Genomic DNA, 12,417 nt, shown 5'->3' with positions numbered 1-12,417 from the left:
AAATTTTTGCACAGAGAACCAGAAGAAAAGAGTTGACCATTTTTCACTGCACCCTTAGGTTTGTGTAGATGCACCTCCTGGAGAAAAGGCTTTCTTGGCCCCTTGCCTTCCTGGTCCCTCGCTCTCAGGTGCTTAGGTCAACATGACAGTCAGTGCTTTCCTGAGGGTGGCCAAGGTCCCTGCCCTGAACCCGAGACAAATGTGACACCAGATGCCAGAAGGTGAAGGTTATGAAGTGAGAGAGCAAAATGGAGATGAATTCATTACATAGAAATTTAAAACTGCACACACCTATCTTCACGTTAAGGACAGCCAACAAACAAATGTAGTCACAGTGTTAAGGGTCAATAAGAGGCCTAGCCCATTAGCATCCAGACAGCCCTCCAACAGACCAGGACCCAGACCAGTCGCCCGGTGGAAATGCAGCTGTTAATCACACCCCAGACATCCAACCTGACTGCTCGAACTACAAAGCGGATAGTCCGTGAGGAAACTTTCCTACCAGTTAAAACTGTGGGGAGGCAGATGGCCCCCTCTGCACCTGGGCATGGGGCATGACTCTTCAGACCTCCCGTAGCACCACTGTTGGGACCTGCCACCCACCCACCTCTCCCTTTTCTCTGATGGGAAATCTCCATGTCCCGCCCCCACTCTGCCCTCATCTCTCTTGGGGGTCACTATGTGCCTAGCCATCCCTGACCCATGTTGGGCTCAGCAACTCCTTCAACTTGTCTCCCCATTTTCCTGGATTGTTCATTTCCCCCTCTCACCTGATGCTTTAGAACAGCTGTTGGACACATTTGGGTGTTCTTTACCTGTGACTCTTCCCTTTCCTGCCCAGTCACACCGGCCCACCTTCCCCTCCATCTGCTCCTCAGATCTCACCGTTTTGCCCTGCTGAGCTCCAGACCCCAGCCTCAGCAGGGAACCCCCTCCCTCCCTCATCTCCCCTGTACCAAGGACCCAGAGTTCTGCCTCTGAACAGTCTGCTGGGCTCAGCTCTGCGCTTTGCCTTAACCATCAACCTTAGCTGACCTGCAGGGCGCTCCCTCCGCCAGTCCCTGGGCTGGTGCTTTGCCACGTTCTGTAAAACTATGGCTCCATTTCATAACAAGGGCCCTGTCTGAGGCGCTGAGGGCCTAAACTGCCACAGATGCTGCAGACTCACATGAGCCTTTTCCCCACCTACTCCCGTTCTGTGCTGTGCATTCCTCCCAGTCACCTGGCCATAGTCTTGGAGTCACCCTACATGCACCCTGCTGTCATCACCTTTACCTGATATCCAAAGTCTGCCCCTCCCCTCGAGCTCAGCCTAGATCAAACAACCTAGAGTTTCCTTCTGGATGTTAGTGCACCAGATCACTGTCTCCCTGCCCCACCTGTGTCTGCACATCCACCTGCACCTGCAGCCAACCTGGGTTTTTCAACAGAAGCCTCAGCAGGCCACACTCCCTCTTAAGTCTGTGGTGGCTCCCTACTGAGCCTCTGCCTGTCCTGCCCCTGCCCTCTCCAACCCCCTCTTCCTTCCACCCCATTTCTGCCCCAGGAACCTTTGAACTAATGAGTGGCATCTGGTGCCCTCTGGGCGTGGCTGGGTCACCTCCTGTCCTGGGCCCTAGAGGTGGGTGAGGTATTTATTGCTCCTGCCTGCTGCCCCAGAAGACAGCTGACTATGAATCTGAAAGGCTGATACTAGGGCCTCCCGGAGCCCTGCAATGTATGGCACATGTGCTGAGGCCTCGGAAACCTGGGGGGTGAATGGGCAAGCCTGCCTAGCCAGGACTCCGACTTCTGGAAATCTCAGTATCCTAAATTAAAAGCTGTGTACACATTCTTGCTTAAAATACTGAAAGCATAAAAACAGTCTAAATTTTTACCAGCTCAGTTAACTAAATGAAGGTATATTTAATTACCTAATGAAAATATTGGGCAGATAGGCCCTGGCTGGTTGGCTCAGTGGATAGAGTCCCAGTTTCAATCCCCGGTCAGAGCACACATGAGAAGTGATCATCTGCTCTCTCCTTCCCCTCACCCCTTTCTCTCCCTCTTCTTCTGCAGCCAGTGGATTGATTAGTTCAGCATAGACCCTGGGTGCTGAGGACAGCTTGGCTGATTCTAGAATCAGCCCCAGATGGGGTCACTGGGTCAATTCCAGTGAGGGTACATGTGGAAGTCTGTTTCTATACCCCCTCCTCTCACTTAAAAAAAATAAAGAAAAGATATATTGGGCAGATATGAAAAAAGTGAGCTTACGAACATTTATAAATAATACAGAAGAATGAGGGTCTTAGCCACCAAGTGTCTAGTTATGAATCTGCAGACTGACATACAGGATTCAAGACGCTTGAGTGGTGAGAGAAAAGGAGAAAACAGTCATAGCAAAGGACTTTAATTTCTCCCGATCACTTTACAATAAAAAACATCTGAAAGTATAATTAGTAAGGTAAATGAGTCCACCCACAGGCAACACAGCTCGTTTTGCTTGTCAGTATAAATATTTCAACAATGGATCATGTAATGTGTGTGGAAGCAAAGTGTTCAGCTCTGAGAGGAAAACTCAGGAAGACCAGTCTAATCAACCAGGGCAGCATGAGGTGTGGAAGCCAGTGTGGTTGCTGGGAGGTGAGGTCAGGACACTAGTCTCCTTCCCTTGATCCTGAGTCTGAGTGTGCAGCCTTTGTCCTTCCGACTGCATGAGGGCCGCTATGCCTCCCAGCTCTGCTCCATTCCAGGCATGGGGCAGGCAGCGGGTTCTTTAAGAGCCCCAGTGAGTACTATAGTGAGGAGTGGGCAGGGGAAAGGGAGGAAAAGCCACTGTGAGTCCATCCTCAGGGTGGGTGCCCTCCAGAGAAACCCACAAGTTCCTCCATGAGCCATCAACCTGACGGGCAGGAAGTGGGAACACGGCCCACTAGGTGAATAAGCAGCTGTAGTTGAGACCTGTCCCTGGCTACTGAGCCTTTGGAGCTGAGCAGTGGTTCTGATATCTTCAAGAGGCACAGAGAACAGAACCCATGGCCAGGATCCTGGCAAAAGACCCTCCACCCACCACGAGGATATCCCCAGGTGCCCACACGGGGAGGGAGAAGGGGAAGTAAATGGAACCCCCTGAAGAGAGAACATTAGGAGCATTTCCTTGGTGCTGAGCAGAGCAGGGGTACCAGGCTCCTTACCCCTGAGACCACTACCTGAGCTGGCCTCATCTGGTTTGCAGGTGTGGATACGGATGTGTCAGGATGTGTGCAGGTGTGAGGTGCATGTGAGATGGGAGCTGATGCACAACATGGGGTCTCTCCTTGATTGTGCACCCCCGCCGCCTGGGTCATGTTTTACAGAACTGGCACAAACCCCAGCATGTAGCCCATCTGACCTCCTGGTGTCTACCCTGCAGCAGCACCCACAGCGTCCAGTCACGGCAGGAGCATGGCTCCCTCATACCTGGGAGTATAGTCCTTGAATACCCAGAGATTTGCACACAGGCTCAAGTGAGTCAGCCCTAAAAGCATCTCAGCCATCATTTAAGTTGACAAAAAGACACCTTTGGTTTTATTTATGTTCTTTGTGCAAATTTGGAGGAGTCAGGAGCCGCCAGCCCCTGGCACTCACCTGGCAGATAGGGGCCTGGTGCCCACCCTATGCAGATTCCACCTTGCAGAACTCTGCTCACTGTCCCATGGGCCTGCCACTCTGAGCCTGTGTCTGGACAGCCTGCTACTCTGGGGTGTATGACCCACCTGCAGTCCTGTGGGGCATACTCCATGTGGTTTACCTGGAGAGGAAGCTGACGTCCCTCAATGGTGTCTGTAGCCTTGCTCCTGGGAAGGGGAGAGGAGTGAGCTGTCTCAGCTCCTCCAGCCTCCAGGCCCTTGCTGGATCCCCAGCAAGGGGCTAGACTGTCCAGCTCACATGGGAGGTGTCTCAGGGCAGGTGTCTTGTCCAGTCAGGGTTGGCAAAGGAGAGGGAGGAAGTCACTCAGTTCAACACCAAGAGGACACGCTCTCAGCAGGGGGCAGAGAGGACACAAGTGACCAGGGCTCTGCTTCGGTGTCTCCAGGAGGCAGCCCCCGCCTTCCACCACAAACACTCAGCATCTGTCCCCCTGGTTGGCAGAACCATGTCTCATTCCCCTGACCTCCAGCCCACATTTACTGGGACTGGGTTAGTATACAGTGTTCTGTATCAGTATTCATACTATTGTCACACTCTACCTATGAAAACTGCCTCTGGGTAACGTAACCAGAGTGACAAAGAAAGCAGGACAAGGGTATTGCTGTGGGGGCAGGTGATTGGACACGCTTTCCTGCTCTGTGAGTCCCCATGCCTTGTAGATGACTTCTGGGCAGGGTTGACTGTCACTCCCAGCTGGAGGGGCTGGAGTCCCCAACAAGGAAGTGGGAGCTCTGTGGGGAGGGCAGGCTCTGGACTCAGCCTCGAATGTGGCTGCTCAGTCCTTCCTGTTGTGTCTACAGAGTAATGACGAAGTGTTCCCGTTGTTGCTGTGGGACCCTGGGTCCTGCCACCCAAACTGCTCCCCCCGTCAGGGCTCTGACTGCCTGTCTGCTCAGGTGACAGCCCCCAAATCTTTGCCCTGTGGGTCTCTTCTCCTGAGGGGCTCAGCTCTCCCTCCTTGCTGGGGAGGGATATGCACACAAAGGAGGAGGCTGAGGGGTCCCCTCTGTTATTGCTGCTCCTACACCAAGCCTGGGGGCAGGGAGGTGACAGGACTCATCAGACATGAAAAGGCAGCATCCAGGGTGCAAAACAAGGAGGAGACTAATGCTGAGTTGAACACACATGAGTTGTGTGGGCACTCACTCCACTGGCCGCATAGCTTGCCTCCAACTGAGGTCCAGGCACTGTCTGGGGCGCTCTAAAGAGCACACATTAATTTTGTAATTAAAGCCAAGGAGGCAAATTTAAATATTATTCCTTGGAAACATGCCCTTTTGCTCCCTCTTCTGGTCACTCAGGGAAGAGGTGAGCTGGGAGTGAGTAGGGAAGCGCAGCCCCGGGTGTCCTGTGTCCCTTCCTAACACAGGAGAGAGACCCACAACACCAATATGTTTGTTTGTCTATTCCCACTCAGCTCCTAGCAGAGGATGCAGGTCCCAAGGATCCCTGGCCTGGGGAGAGGACAATCTCAAGCTCCCAGGAAAAGGGGATGATTTTCAAATCAACAGCAAATAAGAAAGGGAAAGGCCAGGACATTGCCACAGCATCTGGGGTTACAATAAGAGTGTATATAAATGTGTATGCACGTCTGTGAGTGCATGTGTGGGCACTCACACCAGTGCCTGCACTGGGGGGGGGGGTGCATCGCACTAACTCAGCTGAAACAACAAACACTCATTTCTGCTCCCCAAAGCATCACAGCAAAACCCATGTGCTCCTGACGAGCTGGTGGCACAGTGGATAGAGCATTGGCCTAGGACACTGATGATCCAGGTTTGAAACCCTGAGGTCACTGGCTTGAGAGTGGGATCATAGACATGACCCAATGGTCACTGACTTGAGGCCAAGGTTGCTGGCTTGAGCAAGGGGTCACTGGCTTGGCTTGAGCCCCCTGGTCAAGGCACATAAGAGAAAGCAATCAATGAACAACTAAAGTGTCACAACAAAGAATTGATGCTTCTCATCTCTCTCTTACTGTCTGTCCCTCTCTCTCTAAAACAAACAAACAACAACAAAAAACCACACAAAAAACCCCCAAAGTCCCAAGTGCAACAGGAGAGTGAAAGGACCCACTTCTTTCGCCAACCTGGGTGCAGACAGACATGCGTTTGAGCTTGGGACAGAGTATCAGTGGACAGCGAGCCTCCTGCCAGGTTCAGTTATCCTCCCCCACCAATGATTACACTCCTGTAGGAACAAGTCCTCTTTCTCTGTGGCACCTATCACCGTTAATTTTTTATTTCCATTGAAATGTAAAACACACACATTATAAAGTGCACATATCTTTTTATTTTTTTTAGTGTGAAGAGAGAGCAGGAAATATCCACTCCCACGTGTGCCTTGACCAGGCAAGCCGGGGGCTTTGAACCAGCAACCTCAGCATTCCAGGGCAATGCTTTATCCACTGCACCACCACAGCCCCCAAACCAGATCAGAAGTAGTGGGAGTCACATGGAGAACACAGACATCACTGACACCACAGACCCATTCAGGCTAAAGTGCACAAATCTTAAGTGTGTAGCTTGATTGCTTCATACACACGTCTCCATCTGCCCGTGAAGATGAGAGTGGAAGCATGCAAAAGTTCCCTCATGTCCCTTCCCAGGCAATATCCACATACCCAACTCCCAAGAGCTGCAGGTTTGTGTCACTGAAAATCCACGTGTCCAAGACAGCAGGGTTGACACTCATCTCCTTTGCAAGATGGTGGGCATCACTGAGTGGGGATAGGTCACCTCTGGTAACCTGTGCCCCAGCACTATGTATGACCCTGGGTGGTGAATAAATGTGTGAACCAACAAAGTGATGCTCACTACCCAGGTGGGGCTGCAGACCGGGAGAAAGGGCCTGCAGTTCATGTGGGGTGTGAGCATTCACTTAGTTCTTGCTGAGTGTTCAGTCTTGGGATGCGACGCACAGACTGTGCCCCTATTTCAGTTCCTCTATCCTTAGCCTGAAACCAAGACACCTGGCAGGGATGCAGGCCCCACTGGAAGAGAAGCTGCAGGTGTTGAGGTATGCATGCCTAGCCCACACGGACCAGCGCCTCTGCTCAAACCACACAAGATGGGCCCTCCTGATGCCAGCATCAGTGGCTGCAGGGGTCTACAAGGAAACCACCACCTTGTGGGGGCAGCCCCAAGGCACAGCAGGGTTTGGGGCACAGTCAGTGCAGCCCCCAAACCAGACCAGAAGTAGTGGGAGTCACATGGAGAACACAGACATCACTGACACCACAGACCCATTCAGGAGCCCACCTGCACGTGCACAGGTGCCGACTACACATCCTGTTCACACTTCATTCCAAGAAGACTGCTTTCCACCACAAGTAACAGACAACCACCAACCAGCAGTGGCTTCAACAGCAGGATTTATTTTCTTACACTGTGAGCTCTGGAGGTGGATGGTTGGAGACACTGGCTTAGCAGCTGCATGTCTCCACAGGCCCAGTGATGCCATGGAGCCATCCACACAGCCCTCAGGGGACCCAGGGACCCCAGCAGACTGCCCCTGCCCTTCCATTGACCAGGACTGTTGTCATGCCACTCTGGACCAATCACAGGACTGTGACTGGCTGCTACCTTTTTGGGACAGGGAGAGGCTGTACCTCCAAGGCCCAGGGCCTCTGGCCACCACAGAAAAGGCAGGGCCCGTTAACAAGGGAGGGGATGGCTATCTGTCTGTCACGAGGATGGACAGCCCACTGCGGGGCCTTGAGCAGCCAGATGGCACTCTTCTCATGCAGCCAGCACTGAGGGAGCACGTGAGGTCCGCCTGTGCCCTGGGAGCACATGTGGCCTTGCCATCAGCACACACACAGAGATCCATGAGGGCTTCACACCAGGTGCAGGTGCAGCGGGCAGTCAAGAGGGGCGAGGGGTGGAGGGAGGGCAGGCCTTGGTGAGCATGGCAGCTACTTTAATGAGTTTGGATTTTATTCTGAGCTTGCAGTCCTGAGCAGGGATGGAACTAAATCTGACATGTTTTTAAGAGCATTTTACTGGATGAATGGCTGACACTGGGCACAGGTGAAGCCAGAGGACAGGAAATGTGTGTGCAGGCCAGAATGTAGAGCTTTAGGGGGCAGAGGTGGGCCAGGGGGCTGTCTCAGAAGCACCTTCCTCGAGTCTGGTGGGTCCCCGGCCCTCTTATCCCTTCTCATCATGTGCGGCTCATTACCTGCCTCTGACAAGTTTCCAAGAGCCAAGGTGGTCTGGTCCCTGTGCCTCCAGAATACCCAGGCTCTCTAATGTGCTCAGCACCAATAGGGTCTCCTATCTACAGTGTCCTCGCAGCCCCCATCCTGTCCCTGACACATACAAGCACTCAGCGCAGCTCCAGTGAACGGACATGCAACCACCAGAGCCAGGATCCCTCGGTGCACACCCCACCCAACCTCTCTGCCGAGTGACCTCAGACAAGTCGCTGGATCTCTCCATGCTTTGGTTTCCTCACTTGTGCACAGATGGAATAGCACCTACCTCTGGCCTTCACAAGGATGAGATGAACCATCACACCTACAAGTTGTCAGTTGGTGTTATTGGGTTATCAGGTACAAACCACCTCCATGCCCAAGCCTCAGCAATCGGAGGGTGGGGACCTGGGCAGGCGCTCTGGGCAGTGGCAGCAGCTTGGCCAGGGGCTGCAGCTGGGCTGGCAGCACACCTGCAGGGCAGGGTCCTCACCCCGAGCCATCTGGCTAGGGCTGAAGGTCATGTCAGAATCAAACTGGGCCTTGAGCAGCTGAAGCTGCTTCACTGCTTGCAGGGCCTCTGGGGTGGCCTCAGCCCCACTCCCCAGAAGGCTGTAGTTCTCACCGGGGTCCTCAGATAGGTCAAAGAGCAGTGGAGGCTCATGGGGTGTCAGAGGGTTGGAGGCGTGGCAGGCAGGGTCTGCAGTGGTGTCACTGTGGATGGAGCCTGGAAAGGGGGGCACATTTGTGCAAAAGGCAAGAGGTAGGGGCAGGCTCTGAGGCCTCAAGAGATCATCGGGGCTGGGGGAGGAAGTTACCCTGGGTGAAGAAGTGGGCCTTGTACTTTCCGCTCCGCACGGCAAAGACCCCATGGATCTCATCAGGGAAGGCCGAGTAGAAGAACAGAGTCTCTCGGGGGCTCTGAGGGCAAAGCCAGGGGCCACAAGGCAGGGACCCAACAACGATCAGCCTGCATTAGCCTTGAATGTGCACACCCAGGAATCCCAGAGGCGGCAGCACTTGAATGCTGCTCAGCAGAGGCGACCTGCCCACAGTCACTCCCAGGGCCGGGATGTGGGGTGGCTTGCCTTACCTTGCCTGTGCCCAGCAGCAGGGGGCTGAGGTCAATGCCATCCAAGGTGACATTGGGCAGTGGGGCCCGGGCCAGGGCTGCCAGGGTGGGTAGTAGGTCCAGGGAGCTGGCCAGCTCATGGGTCACACCTGGAGGCAGAGGGTCGTGTGGTCACTTGATTCTGCATCAGGGTTAGGGAGGTGGGGCCAGAGTCCATGAAGAGAGGGCCTGAAGACTGACCAGGAGTGATGTGGCCTGGCCAGAAGGCCAAGGCAGGCTCTCGGACGCCCCCCTCGAAGGTGGTTCCCTTTCCACATCGCAGGAGGCCAGAGCAGCCGCCATGGGACATCCGCATTGTCTCTGGTCTGAGACACACAGGAGGTCATAAGTGTCTCTGACCAGCCCTGGTGGCCCTAGCCCCACACTTTTAAGTTACATACACAGAAATGGCCAGAAGTTGCCTGTCCCCTCCCAGTCCTACCAAAACCAGCTTCCATGTACTGTGGCCCACCTCCCACGTGCACCTGTAAGTCACCATAACACAGCCAGCACTTCTTGAGTCCCTTTATCCTGCTAGGTCCATGGTCAGAAGTCAAGATAGGGAGACCCCAGAACCACAACTATGAGGAATCAACCTGTACAGCCCCACCTGTGCTGGCGTACCCATTGTCTGCAGTGAAGATGACCAGTGTCTCTCCAAGCAGCCCCAGGTCCCCCACAGCAGTCATCAGAGCTCCCACAGCCTCATCCAGCTCCATCAGGGAGTCTCCAAATGGCCCACGGCCTGAGTGCCCAGCACAGCTCTGCCCACTGAACTGAGGGTAGTGGGTATGCTGGGGATGAAGACTGGAGTTAGCACTGAGCAGGGGTCAGAGCAACTCAGGGTGTGGGGCCAGGGTCACTCACGTGGGAGGCGTAGTACAGGAAGAATGGGCGGCGCTGGCGCTGGGCATCAACCATGAGGTCACGTGCAAAAGCCACATAGCGAGCCTCAAGTCCGGGCAGCCAGGGAGGCTGCGCCTCCACAGATAGGTTGGCCAACAGTGGGACAGGGACGAGGCCCTGGTCACAGATGCCTTCGCATGGAGTGGCCGGTGGGAAGCAGGTCAGGTTTTGGCAAGGGCCCTGGGGAAGCAGCTCCATTCAGGGTCTGGGCTGTGGGTTGGGGCTGGGAAGTCAAGGGAAGGGGAATGGCAGAAAGTGGGTAGGGGGTGGCTGAGGGCCATGGCGGTTCCTACCTGGTCATGGGAGTATGGGATGCCCAGGAATCGATGAAAGCCCTGATTGGGGGGCAGAAAGACCCCCTCAGGCCCCACCCCAAGATGCCACTTGCCAGCCATCCCTGTGAGGTAGCCTTGGGCAGCCAGGACCTCAGCCAGCGTCACCTCCTCCAGGGGCAGGCCCCCTCGGGAGCCAGGCTCCAGAACTCCAGGGTACAGGCCCATCCGAACCGGGAGTCGGCCAGTCAGGAGGGCGGCCCTACAGAGCAGGTCACAGAGTCCGTGAGACAGAGAAATGAAGACTGAGGTTAACACAGGAGATGGGAGAGACCTGTGATTCCCCCACAGCAACCCAGAGGGAACTGGATGGTCAGGGTGAGCATAGGGTGAGGGCTCCCCTGTCCCCTTGCTCACCGGGAAGGGGTGCACAGAGACACCGGCACATAAAAGTCCGTGAACCGCAGTCCCCCTGTGGCCAGCTTGTCCAGGTTGGGTGTGGTGGAACTGGGGTGGCCGTATGAGCCCAGGTCCCCATAGCCCAGGTCATCAGCAAAGATTAGCACAATGTTAGGTGGGCGGGCAATAGCCAGACCTGCAGCCAAGGCCAGAGCAAACGCCCACAGAACCACCATGGCACAGGGCACAGACAGGCTTGTCACGAAAGACCCTGGGGAAGTAAGGCAAACCAGCTCCAGTAAGCTTTGCCCCTGAGACCCCAGAACCAAATAATCCCGAGTCAGACAACAGCACGCTTTCTGAACTGCTGATGAACCGGCTAACCGGAGACCCCACCCCTCCACTCCCAACAGTAGCCTGGGATATAACTCCCTGGAGACCCTTCTGCAGCAGGACACCTACAGATTTTCGTCTGAGCCCTGACCTTCTTCACCTAGAGGTCCCGGCCCGGGCTTGCGGTCAGGGTAGAAGTCACATGACACTGACCCACAGGGTCCGGCGCCGCGGGAGAGAGCAGGAAGGAGCCGCGGGGGGCGGGTCCCGGACAGCAGACAGCGGAGGCACTTCCGCTTCGGCCCCGCCCGGGCCCGCCCCGCGCTCCGGTGACGCGCCGCGCTGCGCGCGGGTCTCGAGGGAGGCGGGGCGGGGCGGGGCGGGGCGGGGCCCTCCGGGGAGGGTCCGGGGCTGCTCGCTCTTGGGACTGTTCGGAGTTTGCAGTCGCAGCAGGCTGTCAGGGTGGGGCGGGTGCGTGCGAAGCCTCTGTGCTTCCGAGGCCGTAGGCGCCGGGGGCGCTGGCCTGGGGGGCGATGCGAGGCTTCCGGCGTTCGCTCCTGGTGCACAGGGGCTGTCCGGGCTCCCGCATCTGTGGGGCGGGAGACCGTCCTTACAGAACCTGAGCGAGGGCGTGTCCCGGGCGCCCGGTGAACCAGCAAACCTCTGCTGGCTTTTCATTCACACCATTTGTGCTGATCTTGAAACACGAGATGGCGAATTCTTTCAAGCCCTCCACCCTTCGTGCATGTGTGTGTGTGTGTGTGTGTGTGTGTGTGTGATGTGTGTGGTGTGCGATGTGTGTGTTGTGTGTGTGTCGGGCATCTGGGGTCTGGTCTGCCTCCAGGGTACACCGGTGGGAAAGATCCATCAAAAGAGAAGATGCCTCGGCCCTGGCCGGTTGGCTCAGTGGTAGAGCGTTGGCCTGGCGGAGTCCCGGGTTCGGTTCGGCCTGGGCGCACAGGGGAAGCGCCCATCTGCTTCTCCACCCCTCCCCCTCTCCTTCCTCTGTCTCTCCCCTTCCCGCAGCCAAGGCTCCATTGAAGCAAAGTTGGCCCCGGGCGCTGAGGATGGCTCCATGGCCTCTGCCTCAGGCGCTAGAATGGCTCTGGTTGCAACAGAGCAGCGCCCCAGATGGGCAGAGCATCGCCCCCTGGTGGGCATGCTGGGTGGATCCTGGTCGGGCGCATGGGGGAGTCTGTCTGACTGCCTCCCCGTTTTCAACTTCAGAAAAAAAAAAAAAAAAAAAAAGAAAGAAAAAAAAAAAAAAAAGAAAGAGAAGATGCCTGATCTGGCTCTGTCAGTGGACAGACAGCCTTCGACAGATGACTTCCTCTTTTGGTCCCCAGTATGTTTAGCTGTCTCAAAGTAAGAGAGGGACCCCAGAGGTTTAAGTGGGTAATGTACTCACTCAGTGCACTGCCCGCCCCAGCAGGTCCCCTAGGACAACTACCCGACCCCCTGACAACCTTCCCCAGGATAGATCTCTGGCCTCAGGTTCCTCCACAAGCTCAGGGTATCCCTCTGGGACCTCT

The 12,417-nt window shown here is 55.6% G+C and overlaps 1 protein-coding gene across 4 annotated transcripts; it reads right to left on the bottom strand.

Moving 5' to 3' along the window:
- Positions 1-8,192: 8,192 nt before the first annotated feature.
- On the bottom strand, positions 8,193-11,176 carry ARSA (arylsulfatase A). Of its 4 annotated transcripts, none has more exons than XM_066254537.1 (9): positions 11,037-11,176; positions 10,571-10,823; positions 10,175-10,415; positions 9,843-10,061; positions 9,600-9,769; positions 9,177-9,301; positions 8,958-9,085; positions 8,683-8,785; positions 8,193-8,591 (listed from the first exon to the last, which is right to left on the bottom strand). In XM_066254537.1, exons 2-9 carry the CDS (start codon positions 10,786-10,788, stop codon positions 8,251-8,253), a joined length of 1,545 nt encoding a protein of 514 aa, XP_066110634.1. In that variant the 5' UTR covers positions 10,789-10,823; positions 11,037-11,176; the 3' UTR covers positions 8,193-8,250. The 4 variants fall into 4 exon arrangements, with proteins under 4 accessions (XP_066110634.1, XP_066110630.1, XP_066110637.1 ...); XM_066254533.1 differs by having other exon boundaries at positions 9,600-9,751; positions 11,037-11,170; XM_066254540.1 differs by having other exon boundaries at positions 11,099-11,154.
- Between the last annotated feature and the right edge of the window lie 1,241 nt (positions 11,177-12,417).

Source organism: Saccopteryx bilineata, chromosome 1 (genome assembly GCF_036850765.1).
Source record: "Saccopteryx bilineata isolate mSacBil1 chromosome 1, mSacBil1_pri_phased_curated, whole genome shotgun sequence".
Lineage (NCBI taxonomy): Eukaryota > Metazoa > Chordata > Mammalia > Chiroptera > Emballonuridae > Saccopteryx > Saccopteryx bilineata.
The sequence above is the reverse complement of the archived record's forward strand: the minus strand, read 5'-3'. Positions and strand labels throughout refer to the sequence as shown.